This window comes from Bidens hawaiensis, unplaced genomic scaffold, assembly GCF_021521415.1.
Source record: "Bidens hawaiensis isolate Kalapana, Puna unplaced genomic scaffold, B.hawaiensis_p1.1 tig00010384_1, whole genome shotgun sequence".
Taxonomy (NCBI): domain Eukaryota; kingdom Viridiplantae; phylum Streptophyta; class Magnoliopsida; order Asterales; family Asteraceae; genus Bidens; species Bidens hawaiensis.
The window spans coordinates 131,554-151,332 of NW_027491789.1; the positions used below are offsets into that span (position 1 = coordinate 131,554).

General features: G+C 36.8%; 1 protein-coding gene, 1 non-coding gene and 3 pseudogenes across 2 annotated transcripts; all 5 read left to right on the forward strand.

Annotated features, from left to right (window-relative positions):
- Positions 1-2,857: 2,857 nt before the first annotated feature.
- LOC143535036 (putative F-box protein At5g62060) lies at positions 2,858-3,847 on the forward strand. The gene is made up of 2 exons (XM_077029377.1): positions 2,858-3,083; positions 3,192-3,847. The coding sequence occupies exons 1-2, from the start codon at positions 2,858-2,860 to the stop codon at positions 3,845-3,847; spliced, it is 882 nt and encodes a 293-aa protein (XP_076885492.1).
- A 2,737-nt stretch (positions 3,848-6,584) lies between these two features.
- LOC143535002 (F-box protein At5g18160-like) lies at positions 6,585-7,953 on the forward strand (annotated as a pseudogene).
- A 1,978-nt stretch (positions 7,954-9,931) lies between these two features.
- LOC143535037 (putative F-box protein At1g47790) lies at positions 9,932-11,037 on the forward strand (annotated as a pseudogene).
- A 1,966-nt stretch (positions 11,038-13,003) lies between these two features.
- Positions 13,004-15,213, forward strand: LOC143535003 (F-box/kelch-repeat protein At3g23880-like; annotated as a pseudogene).
- Positions 15,214-15,760: 547 nt separating this feature from the next.
- TRNAG-UCC (transfer RNA glycine (anticodon UCC)) lies at positions 15,761-15,832 on the forward strand. The gene has a single exon. It is a non-coding gene; the product is annotated as a tRNA-Gly (tRNA).
- Positions 15,833-19,779: the final 3,947 nt, after the last annotated feature.

Below are 19,779 nucleotides of genomic sequence, written 5' to 3' on the forward strand. Positions count from 1 at the left end.
TTAATAAGACTCTACTATAATCGGCAACGATGGTGAGAAAATAATTTGACCGAGAACACGTAGGGAAACGATACCGTCCCCGAATGTCCCAATGAATCAAAATCTTTATTCCAAGGTTTAATGAAACATTAATAAGATGTGTGAAAATCTTTAAGTTTTTATTCGAACACATGATCCAATACGGTATATGCCATTTTACAATCTACCCGACCAAGGTATTCTTGACTAGCCCCTGCATAGGTAAAAAAGTCACCGTGCATTGGAGGTTGTTTGTTAGTCGATACACCGATAACTAATTACATATAAACATAGGAATGTAGAGAACAGGCTGAGGCCTCATATGCAACTTCCGTTTTGTTTTCAAGAAGATCGGTTCTTTAGGTCATGTGTTCGGTGGCTCTCGAATCCACAACCAATCCCCGTTTTCTTGTGATCACTTACCTGCCATATTAGCGGATGGTGGTGGGGTTTTTAGGTAATTTCTTGACCTATTTTGATACCATCTAAAAAATGATGGAAAACAAAGTGTTCTATTTATGTGTATTTCGATGATATTAATAACAATGGAGATATCAATAACAAATACAAGAGGTCATCTAGAAAATATAAAAGGAAAAAAGCAATTCATGTGGAAAACATATGGAAATGTGTAGCTGTAAAGGAGTATATCAAGGGAAAAAGATGGGTTATGTTTCTTTTTCCATTGTATATATATTGTATGAATTATGAATACAAGAACGTGAATCATTTTCTTATATGGTATCAGAGCTTATATCTCCAACGAGAGAGTTCCTGATCCTATTAGGCAGGGAACCGCCGTCTACCACCCCTGAATTTCTTTTCCGACCATAGATCCCTACCATTCCTACATACGCCTCCTTTCTCTATTTCAATAATATCCCGTACTATCACTATAGTCAAAATGGCAAAAGACTTCCTTTATGTTTAATTGTTTTTCCAGTGGACATCCTTTAGCAAAAGAAATGACAAAAAACATTCTTTACATTTAAAAACTCTATCACATTATGTCCTTTGACCTTAACCCAGTTAACTTTTTCTGTTAAATATGGTTATGTGCATCTCACATGAGGGTAATCATCGATGTAAATATCTGTTTTTTTTTAATTTCACATTATTGAGCATTCGAATAATCTTATGAGTCTCCAAGATTGTAATAAAAATTTGGATCCAGGTCGAGAATAAGAAACCGAAAGAGAATAGATATAGATTATTTTTTGTTATGATCAAATGATAATCCGTGGTTAGTGACAAACAACTTCTACATAATCATTATCGACCTACCAATCTTGTCATCCACGTTAGTTATATATAAAATCCTAAAACTGAAAGCTTATGATTTGTTTACATTTAATAGGGATGAATACCAATGACGAAGACCCGCGATGATTCACAAAGTTACTTGTTTTGGCAAGGCAACCCTCTAATCTATGGTTTGCAGCCACAACGGGTTATTATAAATTTAAGCCTCAAATCTTCGTAGTCTGACTACAAAAAAATCTGTCCATTTATGTGTTTGTTGTGTTTTACGACATTAGGACATATATCACCATTGAAAGCACTAGATTATTATCGACAAGAGTCCGTATTGGTTTATATTTTACTTGATGGTAATTTTACTCCATGGACAAGTGACTTTAGTTAATGGTTTATGTCTGAGCCTACTTGGTTGGTTCTCTTCTAATTGATGAACAAATTACTTTTGTTAATGGTTTGACGCCAGCATCGTTTTAACGGTTTTCTCATATATGGCTATGATGACGGTCTGTTATTTAGAATGGGGACATAACGGATATCACTGAGCTTCAGAACATCTACGATTTTTTTCTTTGTCAGGTACCCGGCCCAACACGCAAGTACACATGGCCTATGAGTTTCAGAGACACGGAACAGTCGAAATTGATTTAAAGCTCTATGAGGCTTTGAAGACAACCCAACTCAATTGTAAAGCTTGGTTAATGGTAATTTTAGTGGTGTAGACAGTTTTGTAAAGCACCCCAGTGGTGTGTGCTTTGCTGTCAATTGTTTAGCCAAGGGCCAATTCGAGTTCTTTTATACTTTGTTGTATATTTATATTCTTATTATTTATGTTTCGAGTGGAGTTAACATTTTAAAACCCTTTTTTGGTCATTATCATCAATTACTATCATCTTAGATCAACACCAGTTTTATACTTGATGATCAAGACATTACACCCACCCACCGCAACACGACAGGTCTAGATACTAGTTAATGCTTAATTTTGAATGCGGTTTTGGCCTTTTTAGACTAAGGGGCTATTTGGTAGCCTTTTAACAATCATTAAGAGGCTACATCTTAGTGGCGCATAGCCATTTAATGGTTAAGAGATAACATTAAGTCTGAATGATTAAGAGGCTATCTCTTAACCATCCAGACTTAAAGCTACCTTTTAACCAGTAAGATGTTATGAACCATTAAGACGTAGTCCTTTAATAATTGTTAAGAGCGCCTACCAAATTGCCCTAACTTTATCCATTATCTTACACTAGAAAAATGGATGTAATTACTAGTTAGCATAAAGTTTAAAACCACAAACAAATTTAAACGTCATGAGCTAAAAAGACAACTTACTCTCATATTATTTTTTATTTCTTTTTATTTTTTAAGTTTTTTTTAATTACTTTTAAAAGTTATTTATTATTCTTTTAATTAACTCACGTATTTAACTAACTAGTTAACTTTAAATTCAAATTAGTCTATTTAAACTTAAAACACAAAACTAGTTTCTAATAAGCCCGGTGGCCCAAGATTCATCCCTTAAGTTATAATTAACATCGATCCTAAACTTAAAAACCTAAAATCAAAATCCAAGGCCAAAATGTCTGCCAACATTCCTTTGGAAATCCAAGTGGAAATCATCAAACGTGTTCTTCCTGTCAAATCTTTGATTCGGTTCAAATCGGTTTCAAAACAGTGGAAGTCTCTTATCGATAGCTCTGAATTTATCAACGATCACAACGTCAACCAGGCTCGGCCGCATCATCTACTGATAAGGTACAGAGTAGATTCTGAGTATAAATATGTTTCGATTGCTGATGATGATAGTTTTCCCCTACACAAGTTTTCTCCTATTGTTCCTCCAACTATTAAGCATTTAAGCCACTACGTATAATTGATTGCTCTCACGGATTGGTGTGTATGGAAATCCGTAGATTTAGTGTTGCCGAACGGATCAGTCAGTGTTGGTTTTGGGGTTTGTCCTAAAACTAGCGACCCTAAGATTGTCAATATTACAAGTGATAATTTGAAGGCGGAGGTTTACACATTAAGCTCTAGGACTTGGAATAGTGTGTCACGGAATCTTCCTTGTAAATCACGTGCGTTTTGTGTTCAGCAAGTAGTTATAGATGGGGTTATTTATTGGTGTACTAATGATTGGAGTACATATAAAAGTAGGATCATTTCATTCGACTTGACACGTGAAGAATTTGGAGAAGTAGATCTTCCAGATTGTTTAGGCCAAAGAATATTACTTCGCATATCTGAGTTCAACGAGTCTCTTGTTGTGCTAGACTACCGTACAGATGATTCAGGGAAACAAGGTTGTGACGTGTGGTTGACGTTGAAAAGTGGTATTCAAAAATCCCCGTATAAAAAGTTGCTCACAATTACTAAGTCACCAGATTATCTTGCCATAAAAGGATTTCGGAAGAATGGCCAACTGATAGTTGGAAAATCGTACAAACGTGATGATTCTTGGGTAGCAGAACTTCACGTGTATGAACCCGGCTTAGAACACAATAGTGGTCTTGGGATTTTTGGTCGAAACTTCATGATGACATCCTATACAGAATCACTGCTTAATTAATCACCATGATTCTATCATTCAGTGATGGATCGATCATGGTCATATAATATCATGCATCTATTTTTTCGTTTTGTTTCGTTCAATTTTTCTTTTCTTTTTTACCTACAGAACACTTTTTAACAATAACAGTGAAATCTGTCTCACCAAGAATAGCATTTATAGCTTATAGCTTTTATTCTAGCTTCTATCAGATTGATAATAAGGTAAACTTTCTTATTATCTTTTTAATGGAAAATATGCTTCTAATATATCATATATGTGTAATTCCTGTTTACAGTTAATCTAGCTATTGAATAAGCTGAATCGTTGAATCAATCAAAGAAGGTATGTGTTTTGTTTTGAATTTTAAATGAATATATCAATTTTATTTCGATGATATCAATAACAAAAGAGAAGGTATCAATAATACAAGAGGTTAACATCTAGAAAAAAAGGTAAAAACAAATCATGTGGAAAACATATGGAAAGGTGCTTGCCAAGTATTAATTCGTGGAAAGTAGGCGATTAATGATATAAGCTATCGTGAACACACATTCTCCCCAGAAACTTTTAGGTATGCATGCTTCGACCCTTAGTGCACGTGCCACCTTGAGTAAGTGCCTATGTTTTCTTTCCACCACCCCGTTGACTTGGGGTGTGTGTGGATACGACGTTCCAATCAAAATGCAAGTCTTAGTCTAAAAATCTTTCATAAAGCTTGATGTAAATTCACCACTGTTATCGAGCATAATTCTTTTGATAGACTTTCCATGTTCCAAATAATTAGGCATTTGCTCGCGTCTTTTTTATATATAATAAGAAAGACCCACATGGATCTACTATAATCGTCAACGATGGTGAGAAAATAATTTGATCGAGAATACGAAGGGAAAGGATACCGTCCTCAAATGTCCCAATGAATCAAAATCTTTATTCCAAGGCTTAAATGAAACATTACTAAGAAAACCAAGTTTATTAAGTTTTTCTTCGAACGCATGATCCAATCTCTTGTGCCATGTGTCTACGGTTGTCATCATTGGTTTTCTTTCACCTTTAGCCTTATACAAATTACAAATAAACATAGCATTGTGGAGAACCCTTTTCATTTTAATACCCCCGTGGTAGGGTGCATTCCTCTCTCCCCTCAATGCTCATCATTTGGTATGAAAACAGGCTGAGGCTTCATATGCAACCTCCCTTTTGTTTTCAAGATCGGTTCTATAGGTCATGTGTTTGGTGGCTCTCGAATCCACAACCCAATCCCTGTTTTCTTGCGATCACTTGCCTGTCATATTAGCGGATAATGGTGGTGTTTTTAGGTAATTTCTTGACCTATTTTGATACCATCTAAAAAATGATGGAAAACAAAGTATTTTGTGTATTTCAATTATACCAATAACAATGGTGATATCAGTAACAAACACAAGAGGCCAACATATGTGACACCCCAAAATCGGGGCGCAACAAAAAGTTGGATTTACACAAAAACTGATACGTGCATCATCACTTGGTCACCTTCACGTCACCCTCAAGCACACGTTCTCCACTGTTGCATGCATATTTCATATTATTAGCTTCTAGTAGTCCATGATCCTCTGTTTTATTTTACATCCATGTTTCAGCTGTTCGCTTACTTTGTTTAGCATCTAGCTTCTTTATCTTGTTCTTTGGGAGTGTTTGCCTACTATAAAAGGCTATCTATAAAAAATAGAGCCTCTTTATTGACAATCACAACAGAATTCATGAGTCTTTGAAACAAATGTACAACAATCTTGATTAAGACTTGTGACTGAAAGAAGAAATATAGTGATTCGTTGGACATGCGCCGTTCGACACAAAAAACACCTAATAAAAATGGGCTTGCTGTGGATACTCCGGCTACTAACCCAACTTCTACATAGACCGTCACATAATGATTATTAACTTACCAATCTTGTAATCCACGCTAGTTAATATAAAATCCTAAAACTGAAAACTTATAATCTGTTTACATTTAATAGACATGAATACCAATGACGATGACCCACTACGATTCACAAAGTTACTTGCTTGTCACCAGCGGTTTCTAAATTCCTAGATAACTTTCGATTACAAGTTTCAATCGTTAGTCTTGATAATTTGTTCGTGAGTGCATGCATTTATATTAAGATGGTATCCAAGAAAATTAACATGAATTAAAAGCAGATGAAGATCACTATAATAATCCTTGTTTGTTATTACATTACAAGGAAATTGATTAAGATCGTCCCCACTCTCCAATGAAGAACTTGCATACTACCTATCAATGCGCACAGGGCCATATTGAATAACAAATAATATAGAAGATGCTTAGACGAAATGTTAAACCTTAGACAAGCGAATCAAGAACACCAAAGACTATATTGCATAAAACATTTATGCTACTCTTTTCATTAATAGAATCAAAAACAAAATACTTTCTACTCTTTATTCTACTCTTTTGACCCTAAACAATAGAAACTTATGATGTGTTTATATAACACCCAATACCATACTCCTACTCAAACTAGGAAACATAAACATACTAGACTTCTAATTTATTTGATAATAAATAAAAGATAATAATGACACCAAGTTATTCAATTTGATCCTTGAACTTTGGATCTCCACCAAACCGCCCCTTAAGATCTTCCGTATCACCCTTATATTTTTCGTATTAACTATTAAGGTCCTTCAAGTTGGTATTGCACCAAGTTTTACACGAAAGACCGTGAATAGATAAAACTCATCACACAAATTGTATGTACAAAATTGACATACAAAGTGTATTTTAGTTGTAAAATAAAATACACAAGTTTTTATACTGGAACCTTAAAAGTGTGATCATGTTCAAACCACAAGGAGTGCTTGTAATTAACTTTAAATTCAAATGAGTCTATATTATAACCTTAACACATAAAACTAGTTTCTAATAAGCCCGGTGGCCCAAGATTCATCCCTTAAGTTATAATTAACATCGATCCTAAACTTGAAAACCTAAAATTAAAATCCTCGAACATGTGTGCCAACATTCCTTTGGATATCCAAGTGGAAATCATCAAGCGTGTTCTTCTTTTCAAATCTCTTATTCGGTTCAGATCGGTTTCAAAACAATGGAAGTCTCTTATCGATAGATCTGAGTTTATCGCTGATCACAGCTTCAGCCAGGCTCGGCCGCATCATATACTGATAAGGTACAGAGTAAAATATGAGTATAAATATGTTTCGATTGCTGATGATGATAGTTTTCCCCTACACAAGTTTTCTCCTATTGTTCCTCCAACTATTAAGCCGCTACGTGTGATTGATTGCTCTCACGGATTGGTGTGTTTGTACGGTTTAGATCAGTATGGAACGGATTTGATTGTTCTTTGGAATCCATCAGTTAGGAAATCCGTAGATTTAGTGTTGCCGAACGGATCAGTCAGTGTTGGCTTTGGGTTTGTCCTAAAACTAGCGACCCTAGGATTGTCAATATTACAAGTGATAATTTGAAGGCGGAGGTTTTCACATTAAGCTCTAGGACTTGGAAGAGTGTGTCACGGAATCTTCCTTGTAAATCAAGTGCGCTTTGTGTTCAGCAGGTAGTTATAGATGGGGTTATATATTGGTGTACTAATGATTGGAGTACATATAAAAGTAGGATCATTTCATTCGACTTGACACGTGAAGAATTTGGAGAAGTAGATCTTCCAGATTGTTTAGGCCAACGAATATTACTTCGCATATCTGAGTTCAACGAGTCTCTTGTTGTGCTAGACTACCGTACAAATGATGCAGTGAAACAAGTTTGTGACGTATGGTTGATGTTGAAAAGTGGTGTTCAAAAATCCCCGTATAAAAAGTTGCTCACAATTACTAAGTCACCAGATTATCGTGCCACAAAAGGATTTCGGAAGAATGGCCAACTGATAGTTGAAGAATAGTACAAACGTGATGATTCTTGGGTAGCAGAACTTCACGTGTATGAACCCGGCTTAGAACACAATAGTGGTCTTGGGATTTTTGGTCAAAACTTCATGATGACCTCCTATACAGAATCACTACTTCTGCTTAATCACCATGATTCTATCATTCAGTGATGGATCATGGTCATATAATATCACGCATCTATCTTTTCATTTTGTTTCGTTCAATTTACGTTTTTTTATTTTTTGTTTTTTTACCAATAACAACGAAATTGTCTCACCAAGAATAGTATTTATAGCAGTTATCTTAGCTTCCATCAGATCTGAAGGTAACCTTTCTTAATTCACTATATTTTGACACATTTGATCCATTTCAATTTAGATTATATAATTTTACTTGTTTAATACCAATTCACAATATTTCGGCTAATTTGACAAACTCTAAACCGTTATTGACGCCCAAATACCGTTTTGCATCAATTAGAAATGTTTCAAAAATTCTTTTTCTAAACAATAGAATCAAATGAACAAAGCAACGAAAGTGGTACGTTTAATCTTAATATCTGATTAATATTGGTGAAGAACACCGTATTACATCAAGTCTATATATCATGTTCAAAATGCAGGTTTGGCGCCAAGTAACCGTTACAAACGGTTTTAGTATGCAACCAACTTATATGTTACCCGACATACACCTTGTATCTATCCTAATAATAATAACGACAATATACTTAAGTTAAATTACAATAGTTAAAATAACATTAAACCTAAGTAGTGCTTATAATACTAGTAGTATGTTTAACATCAATAGATGAATATTAACGATCAATTAAATCGTAACATGCTATAATATAAAGAAAGCATATAACACAAAAATACAGCTTCACAAAATTAAATGATTTCCCATAGTTTCATTTGCCCCATTACGCCTAACATTCTTAATTAGTTTTAAAAAGCGCTAGGCACACAATGATCTTAGAAGTTCAAGAAGTGGTTCGCTTTTGCGTAACTGATTATAGAAACCTATGAGAATTCATAGAAAATATATAAAAGTAAATTGCGACTCATGTAAGTTATTATTATTATTATTTAAAGGACGAGACACTGTCATATGACTATTCACAACCCAAACTATTTATTAAAAATAACATTTCTTTCTTCCACCGGTACAACCCAACTTTTAACTCACATTAGGCCTTTAGCATAGCCATCCCAAATTTTATTAAATAAAAATAATTTATAACCAAATTTTAGTCTAACAAAAGTTAATAGAAAAATTATAAATAATTGTTTTTATTTTATATTATTTGTAGGTCCAGACCTTTAACCTAATCAAACAACATGTTCTTGAATCAATCTCGGTTGTAAACTTAGCAATAATCGTTTACAACAAACCAAGATCCCGGATCTTATTTATTTGAGTTATTTTCTAAGTATGAAAAGGTTAAAGTGATTGGATGGATAAGATTATCAGAGAGAGAGAAAGCAAAAAAGTTATGTATGCATGGGCGTGGGCATTCTCCAGGTGAGAGCATGCCATGCATCTTTTGAGCTTTTTTACAAGGTCTATTACAAAATAAACAAAAGCATTAAATACAATTGATAACAAAACAATATAATACAAAACACTATTACATAAGTGGGCCCTACCATATTAAGCATTCAAATAATCTTCTTTGTCTCTACGATTGTAATAAAAATTTGGATCCATGGGGAAAACAAGAAATCGAAAGAGAGTAGAAATATAATTTCTTTTGCTATGACCAAATGATAAGCAGTGGTTACCTATGTAAAAGGATAACTATTTAATGTGTTAATATTCTTCTTTTTATAACAAAAAAATGTTAAAGTGACTAAAATACCCTCACGTGGATATGGGCTTAACAGAAAAAGCTAAGGTTCGCTAGTGACAGAAAAAGCTAAGGTTCGCTAGTGAAAAAAGGATGTAACACGTAAACATATTTAATCGTTAAAGTTAATCTTGTTATTTTGTTAGTTTAAGGATGAAACGTAAGTCGAATTCGACATAAAACTTGAAAAAAAGAAGAGAAGAACTCAAAAGTATTATATCTCAAGTTAAACGGGCTATTAAGTATTAACCCAACTTCTACATGGGCTACAATTCTTGTCATCCACGTTTCAATCTCTAGCTATATATAAAATCCTACAACTGACAACCTAAAATCAAACTGAAGTCACAATGTCGGCCAACATTCCTCTGGATATCCAAGTAGAAATCATCAAACGTGTTCTTCCTGTCAAATCTCTTATTCGGTTCAAATCGGTTTCAAAACAGTGGAAGTCTCTTATCGATAGCTCTGGATTTATCAATGATCACAGCGTCAAGGCTCGGCCGCATCATCTACTTATAAGGTACCAAGTAGATGATGAGTATGAATATGTTTCGATTGTTGATGATGATAGTTTCCCCCTAGACAAGTTTTCTCCTATTGTTCCTCCAACTATTAAGCCATTACTTATCATTGGTTGCTCTCATGGATTGGTGTGTTTGTACGGTATAGATCGGTATAGAAAGCAGCTGATTGTAATTTGGATCCATCAGTTAGGAAATCTTTAGGTATAATGTTGCCGTGTAAATCGGCTCGTAAATTTGGTTTTGGGGTTTGTCCTAAAACTAGCGACCCTAAGATTGTCAAAATTACATGTAATGATTTGCGGGTTGAGGTTTTCACATTAAGCTCTAGGACTTGGAAGCGTGTATCATGGAATCTACTGCCTTATGAATCACTTCATTTTATAAATTTAAATCCACAAGTAGTCATTGATGGGGTTATTTATTGGCTTGCACATGATTTGATTACAAATGAATTTAGGTTTATTTCATTTGACTTGACACGTGAAGAATTTGGAGATGTAGATCTTCCAGATAGTTTAATAGTAGGCGAAATAGAATCTCTTCGCATATTTAAGCTCAACGAATCTCTTGTTGTGCTTAACTACCTAAATGATGATGCAGGGAAACGAGTTTGTGATGTATGGTTGATGTTGAAAAATGGTGTTAAAAAATCCCTGTTTAGAAAGTTGTCCACAATCACTATTAAGCCAGCATATTATTATACCATACAAGGATTTCGGAAGAATGGCAAAACGATAGTTGAACAATTGTACAAATCTAATGGTTCTTGGGTAGCAGAACTTCAAGTGCATGAACCCGGCTCAGAACACAGTAGTGGTCTTGGGATTTTTGGCCAGAACTTCGTGATGACATGCTATACAGAATCATTACTTTTGCTTAATCACCATGACTATCATTCAGTGATGGATCATGGTCATATAATATCATGAATCTATTTTTTTTTGTTGTGTTTCGTTCAATTTTCGTTTTTTTTTGTTTTTATAAATACAGATCTGAAGGTAACCTTTCTTATTTATAAAAACAAAAAAAAAAAACAAAAATTGATTTATAACATAGCATTTATGATTTACAGCATTTATGATTTATAAAAAAAACAAAAAAAAAAACCGAAAAGGTTACCTTCAGATATCTCTGTCTCACCAAGAATAGCATTTATGATTTATAGCTCCATCAGATCTGAAGATAACCTTTCTTATTTTCATTTTATTGAAAATATGCTTCTAGTATATGTGTACTTCCTGTTTAATTTATGTGTGTGAATCGGCTATTGAATCAACCAACATGTAAGAATGGCAATAATTTTTCTGGTGACTCGTGTCATCAATTCTGATGTCAACTTTGGACTAAAAATAACTGTTACATTTAGTTGTCTACATTTTGACTCGTTTAACATTAATTCAATATATCATGTCATGTTTGATCCATTAATTCACTGATATTGAATTCCAACAAATTATAATTCGATTTCTAGTCATCAGAGTCTTTTGCTCTGATCGATTGACTCCGTGAAGATGATGTGGGAAACCAGCTTTTAACATATAGGGTGGTGTTGAAAATAGTGCCTCTTTAACTCTTTTACAAAACTATTCACTTAATTTAAAGGTTAAGTCATCTTCAAAATCTTATGGAATAATTGGATTTAGGATGAATGACCAACCGCTAATAGAGGTAAATGATGGTTGTCCATATATAAAAACTTGAAGTTTATGAAACCAACTCAGAACACATGAATGATCTTAGTAATCTTGGTAAACTTAAATGGTTTGGTTTTCGACATGGTCAACTACACAGAATCTATACTTCTGCTTAATTACTTTGATTCTATCATTCAATGACAATGATGATGATAATAGCCATATTTCATCATGCATCTACTTAATCACTGTGCTCATAGCACATGATGTCTATTGAGTTGTCATGTTATCAGTTCTGAAGTTATTTAAAGGTTTAACAATGTGATATAAATACATGCATTACAACCAATGCATGTCTATGAAGCTGTGGAACTACTTAGCCGAGTTCATCGGGTTATGCATAATAATGTTATGACTCCAAAATCTATTAATGTAGTTTTTGAAAGTTGTGTTTTGCAATTCAAAAAGGACATGCGGTGCAGCTTGTTGCTCGTTTAGCTTTCATCTTGATGTAAACACTATATTTTATTAAATAAAACGTTCACCAATTGTCTTATAGTCACTGTCTTTTAATGTCATTTATATTTGAGTTTCGAATACTATGTACAAATTTGGTTTGATGAGTTGCTTGAAGCTTTTCATATTGTGTTGTTGTGGTTTTAAGCGTTTCATGCTTAAATCTTTACATATTGAATTCTAATGATTGTTGGAGTCAAATAATAGAGGCATTGTATTGTAATTGTGTCATAGTATAGGGTGTCCATTGTTAGTTGTAATTGTACTTAATCGGAGAATGAACCGTGATGAAGGGTAGCTAGTGGTTTAGGAGTTTATAATTTGTTAGATACAAAAAATGGTGATCAAGAGTTAGAGCTAAGAACTAGTGAAAAAAGAAATTCAGAGAGAGAAAAGAGGGAGATTACTTTAATCATTAGCTACCCTTCATTAGACCATCGGTAGATGGTGCTTTTGGGTGCTCACATGGCACTCGGCCTCACAAAAAGACCCTGTTTCTCCTCCTTTCTCTCTCATTTCTCATCCGTCTCCCTCACAAACACATTCTTCATTCATTCTTTCCTCCACATCATACCATCTCTGTTTCACATCACTCTTTTTATCTCAAAAACACCTTAAAAGTTTCCCATTATGGATGCTCTTACGGTTCAATCTCCGATTAAGTACAGCTATACAACTAACAGTGAACACCCTATACCATGGCACAATTACAATACAGTCCCTCTATTATTCGATACCTAACGATGTTCATGCTGGATAGGTGTTGGAAGTCCACAAAGTTAATCTCATATAATTCCACTAAAGAAAAGAGTATATACTAAAAGAAATGTCTCAATGAAAACTCATAGTTAAAACCAAAGAAACCAATTATATTAGATCTCTAATTCATGTAACACATAATTAAATCTAATTCTCTAATTCATTTATAGTCAGTTAAATTTAATAACAATATAAATCTAATACACAAGGCTCATAATAATGGTCTAGTTAAACACGCTAGCCACTTGTTTAAACTTTTCACCCCAACTTAAACAAATCCTAAACCACATTATCCATAGACTAGCATTATCTTCCACTCCACGTTTCCTACCCATTATACAAAACTTAAACCTAAACCTGAAACCTCAAAATCGTGTGCCAGAATGTCTGGCAACATTCTTTTTAATATCCAAGTGGAAGTCATCAAAAAGGATCCTGTCAAATCTCTGATTCGATTCAGATCGGTATCAAAACAATGGAAGTCTCTCATCGATAGCTCTAAATTTATCACCGATCACAGCGTCAACCAGACTCAGCCGCATCATCTATTGATAAGGTACACAGTTGCTTCTAAGGATAAATATGTCTCGATTGTTGATGACGATAGTTTCCCACAACACAAGTTTTTCCCAACTGTTCCTCCCACTGTTAAGCTAGTTACCGAAGCCTTAATGCTCGATTGCTGTAACGGATTGGTGTGTTTGTATGGTTCTTCTCGAGAACTAAAGATGAAACTGATTGTTCTTTGGAATCCATCAATTAGGAAATCTGTTGGTATACTGATGCCGGATGGGCCGTACTTGTATAACGTTGGTTTTGGGGTTTGTCCTAAAACTAGTGACATTAAGATTGTCAAGATGACACGCGTATCTTATTTTTATTGGCAGGCTGAGGTTTTTACGTTAAGCTCTGGGGCTTGGAGAAGCGTACCAATTCCTTATAAACTAACTGAATTTAAACATCGTCAGGTAGTTATAGACGGGGTTATTCATTGGGTTGCTTTGAATTCCCCGTCTCAACATCCGATTATATCATTTAATTTGATAAGTGAAGAATTTGGAGAAGTACACCTTCCAGAAGATTGTTTAGGAAGTCCTAAATATATGTCAATCTCTAAGCTTAACGAGCTCTTGTTGTGGTTAGATATTTATATGAATATGCCAATGCACCAATTTGTGATGTTTGGATGATGAAGAAAAATGGTGATCTAAAGCCCTTGTTTACAAAACTATTCACTGTTGGTATTGAAGACTCAGATGGTTCAGTAGGTTATCAAGTAATTGGATTTAGGAAGAATGGAGAGCCGATAACGGAACATGTATACGCTTATGATGACAATTGTGTATCATCAACACTTAAAGTTTATGATCCCTGCTCAAAAAATATCGAAGATCTTGGGATTGATAGATCTTATGTTTCGTTGTTCAAGATGACCTCTTATTCAGAATCTCTACTTCTGCTTAGTCACCCCGATTCTATGATTCAAGAATAGATGATGGTTTCCGTATTTTTTCATGCATCATAACATACAATCCTTTTTATATGATTCTGTTTGGTTTTTTTTGTTTTTTTAATTTCATTTTTTATGGTGCTGATCTTCTATACTTTCCTTGCACAACTAGAGCCTAAAAAATTCTTTAACTGCAATGACCTTCGCACATTTAGATTCTGTATCTCAATATTCTTTAAACTTAAAAACTCTAAGATAAGATTTTCTACTAACTTTGAACACAAACAATTATACGAAGTTATTATTAATGGTAAAACTATTAGTTAATGGGCTCTCGTTCTCCTTGATGAGAGCTTTGCAACAAACCAAAGCGGACCATACTCAACGTTATAAGGGTTTATAAATTATAAGTGGGAGCTTCCATGAATATTTTTGTTCATGCCCATAAGGAATAAGTGAGACCTTAGAAGGTGCAGACAGGTAAACGCATGTTGTGATCATGGGAGATTATGATCATAATGTGGTGTTTTGATTGCACATTACTACTAGTTCGAGTTACTGTTAAGTGTCTAGCTGGTATTGATCAGTTACTGCCGACGACACTAGCGAAAAGTTCTTATTGCTTGCAAGTTAGAATTAATGAGCAACAATTGTTGCTGCTAAGTTCACATGGAAGTTACTACTAAGTTTCTTACTACTAGTGTACTCTCTCAAGATTGTTGATTGACAACTTTTAAAATATAGAAGTTTAACCTTTCAATTGATTATATTATTATTAAAACATTTTGATACATCTTAGAGCATTCTCATCCCACTCACTATCTCCAAACCAAAAATTACACTAAAACTCATTTTATTTTCTCTCTCAATTTCAATTAAATAATACTTTTTATACCTTTTATTATTACATTTTCTCTTTCCTTCACTCACAACCACTTTCAAAATATATTAAAAAATTATAGGGGATTAACAGTAACTTTTCAAATATACAGAAAAATCACTACTTTTTCTAAAATATAAAAACTCTTCACTCACAACACCCTAAATCACTATCTAAATTATAAAAACACCACTCACATATTATAATGGGTTGGATGAGAATGCTCTTAATTCCTATGTTCAGTTAGTTTATTTTAACAACAGTATTGTGAAACATCCAAATCACCAACCAAGATGTCCAAATAATAGCAAACAAACATAACCATTTTCTTTTCTTTTCGAACTCGTTCGGGCCTCAACCAATATAACTATAGCATTATAAGATTGTACCGTTTAACAATCTTAACAAGTAATGCGTTTGTAGTCCAACGGTTAGGATAATTGCCTTCCAAGCAATAGACCCGGGTTTGACTCCCGGCAAACACATATATGTTATTTTGATTTGTATTTCTACTTTAAACGCCATTTTTATGGATTTTATGTGCGAGATGCAGACTTCTTAGCCATTAATTTTTGGTTCACATCTTGCAAAAACACTTTGGGCCGGCCGAATTGATGAACCTAGATGAACACCCAGCCCTCCCTTAGTGTTAGTGATTTTAGAGTTAGTGTTAGTGTTAGTGATTTTAGTGTAATTAGGGATTAACTTGTTGATCAAGTTTATTGTAACATGATTTTAAATAAGCCGAGTGTGGGGTACACACTTATTTGATCTTATTATAATTTATAATTCTATTGGTACTTAGGGGGAAAACCTAAGTCATGGGGTTCCAAGCGGGCGTTGCCCCCTAGGCGGGGGCTAGGGGCAGCTCCTCTAGTAGTAGGTGTAAGGGGCGGCATTCCGTGGCTGGGGTTGAGCTCAGATTATCAGTTTTAGACATTAAATGCTTTATAAAATGTATTAGAAATTTAATTTTATTAAATTTTGTATATAATATTTTGGTGTCTAAATGGAGCGTACTGACGTATTTTGAATTTAAAATACATGATAACTGTCAAAGGCATTTGCCAAGACCCCAAACCTAATAAACTGTTTCATGATCATCAGAAGATCTTTCTAGTTCATCATACTCTCACAAATACCATAATATTTATTTATTATATATTCCAAATCCATGTTATACATGGACTATCGGATATGAAGCCCAGTGGCCCAAAACTCATATTGTTGTTTTGCGTTTTTGCTTCCACTACCTAATCATAAAACTACCAATCTTATGTGTCGACTCATGCATAAACCCTAGGTCGAACTCAACATGTCTAAAAACATTCCTTTCGAAATCCAAGTTGAGATCATCAAAAGACTTCCTGTCAAACCTCTGATCTGAAGAGGTAGGTCCCAGCAGAGCCCAGTTGGACCCGTAAGACTCACCTCAAAGAGAGACGTCTGCGCAGTTGGACCCGCAAGACTCACCTCAAAGAGGGACGTCTGCGCAAAGACCAAACTCGCAACACTCACCTCAAAGAGAGACGTCTGCGCAGAAACCAACTGGATCGGCAGGACCCACCATGCTCAGAGACGTGACGTCCTCACGCGCAGTACGCTAGCTGTTCCCGCAGGAAACGCCTCCCAATGGTTTCCAAGTACTCCGCCTGTTCCCGCAGTTACGGATACCAGCCATCAGAGAAGGCTACCCGCGCAGCAAGGCTACACGCACAAGGCTTAACACTCGTAATAATTCAGTAGTCACCTGAAGGAATGAGCAAAGCCGGGAACAATCCCGCACAAAGGCGGGAGGGGGAATACTCCCGCCCAAATAAGCCAGTCCGTACGATACTGGAGGATCTTTTGTATTGTACCTGACAAGGTATGGGCAAAAGATATGACCAAAGATACGACAGCTCATTGACACGAGCAGCATGCTCTTGTACTGTATGTCACTATTAGCCGCTGCCTACTCACCAACTCCTGTCATACCACGTGCATAGCCGGCAGTTGGTGGAAAAGGAATAGTACACAGCAGGCCTGGTCACTGTCAGCCGCTGCCTACCCACCAACTACCAGCATGGCACGTGTGTAGGCCACAGTTGGTAGAACAGGAATACTATTCAGCCGGCTACACCCTCTTGGAAACCTACCTTCGGCTATAAATACCCCAAATGGTATGATCATCTAATCTCATCTTGTATCTTACATGATATACCTGATATCTGCTCTAGCAATCTCTTAATATACACATATTCAAGAGCAATCTAGTCTAATTCTCACGCCGGAGGGTGGTCACAAGGAGGTACCCCCCCCCCCCTTCTCAGTGACGAGCTCACTGTGTCTGTTTTGCAGGTTATCAGAAGAACCATCTTTGCCGGGTCTAACCCCTCGTGGGAAACATCTATTTAACCCCCAGATTATCCGTAATCTGCCCGGGGTCCATTAGTGTTTCTTCATTGGCGCCATCCGTGCATAAAAGCTAGAACTTCATTTCTTTTCAGTTTTTTCAAACTTCTGGAAAGATGGTTAAAGAAACTCCTGTAACCACAACCCCAGCTACTGGGGGGAACACCGGCGAACACACAAATTTTACGAACACTACCCCGGTTACCCAACCCGAGGCAAGTGCAGTAAATTTTACGAACACTACCCCGGTTACCCAAGCCAGGGCAAGTGCAGTAAACAACCATCCCCTGGGATTCAGTAATACCCAGGCGGAAGGACAACAGACGAGACTCCCCCGCCAAACACTTGAACAAGTTAAAGCGTGGGCGGAGGCACGTCAGAAAGAATTCCAAGCAGAGTTGGACGAACGCTTGCGTTCCGTCCAACAGGCTGACAAATTTGGAAGCACTCGACAACAGCTCAACATGAGCAGTGAGTACGAGTCCTCGGACGATGATCGGGAGGAATCCGACACCGACGCAAACCCTCGCCTTAGGGCGAAAGGGAAGCGTAAGGAAACGGACTTCCGAACGAGAAGGAATTTCGGAGAAACCTTCAAACAAAGGAACACGGGGGAAACCCACGTGACTTCTCCAAAACCTTCAGACCAACTGCTGCAAACGCGGGGACATCCAAGTTTGCAAGGGACATTGCGGAAGCAATCGCCCCGAAAAGTGCCAAGCAGATGCCCAACATCGGCACTTATGATGGTATATCCGACCCAGATGATAACCTGAACAGATTCATAGCGGGGGCAACCGTCAGCAACTGGACGGAACTCACATGGTGTTATATGTTCCAGATGACACTGGTTGGAGCGGCTAGAGCGTGGTTTGACCGTTTACCGGTCCACCACATCTATGATTGGGCGGACTTCCAACACAAGTTCAGCCAACACTTCAGTCAACAGAGGAAATATATTGAAGAACAGTGGACGATCCTCAACTGCGTTAGAGATAAGGATGAACCTTTACTAGACTTCATCACTCGCTTTAACTCGAAAAAGCTGAGTCTGGGCGTTATAAGCGAGGACCTTGTTCGCGCCGCTTTCATCCAAGGCGCCGAATAGCCAGAGCTTATCCGCACGTTGACGGGTAAAGATGGCATGCCATCCACATGGGATGCCATCATGACGGCAGCCAAGCGCTTTGCCGAAACAGAGAAGCAACTGGGTGGGAATCTGCCCCAGACTACAAACTTCTATACGCAGAGGACAAGAGAAAACAACGTCCAGACCGCCCGGCAAAACAAAAGGAGGAAGCTAAGCATGTGGCAGTCAAGGGTAAACTTTGACACCTCTTCCAGCTCTCGCTCCCAAGTAGGCGGAAGGGGTAATACACACCCATCAAGCCGACACCCCAGGTGGACGCCGCTCACCAAAAGCGTCACGGAGATATTTGCCACTGAGAAACTCCCATGGCCAAAAGCTCCAACGGTCCGGCAACGACCTGACGCGGATCAGAGCAAATACTGTGACTTCCACGGCACAAAGGGTCACACCACTGAGAAGTGTTCCTCCTTGAGGGATATTATCGAAACATTCGTCAAGGAGGGCAAACTTACACACCTGGTGGCATCAATCAGGAATGGAGGGAAGAATGACAACCGATACAAAAGCAACGGACGAAAGCCCGTTGACATCAGCATTCACATGGTTCGTGGTAACATCAGAGGAAGAAAAAGACGGATGACAGAACCATGCGCATGGAAAGAAGCTGAGGTTCGCTTCCCGCGAGTGCCAGGAGGACCCAGCAAAGAAGGCCCTATCGTCATCAAAAGCCAGCTGGGGCACTACATCACTTCCCGCACTCTTGTTGACAACGGCGCCTCGTCAACGGTTATGTACAGGCAGTTCTTCGACAAGCTAGATGATGAAGACAATGAACGCCTGGAAACGGTCTACGCCTCGATGGAAGGGTTCGACGGCAGCACAAACACCCCTCTGGGTATCCTATCTTTCCCCGTCACTCTCACAGACGGAAAACACTCCCGCACAGAG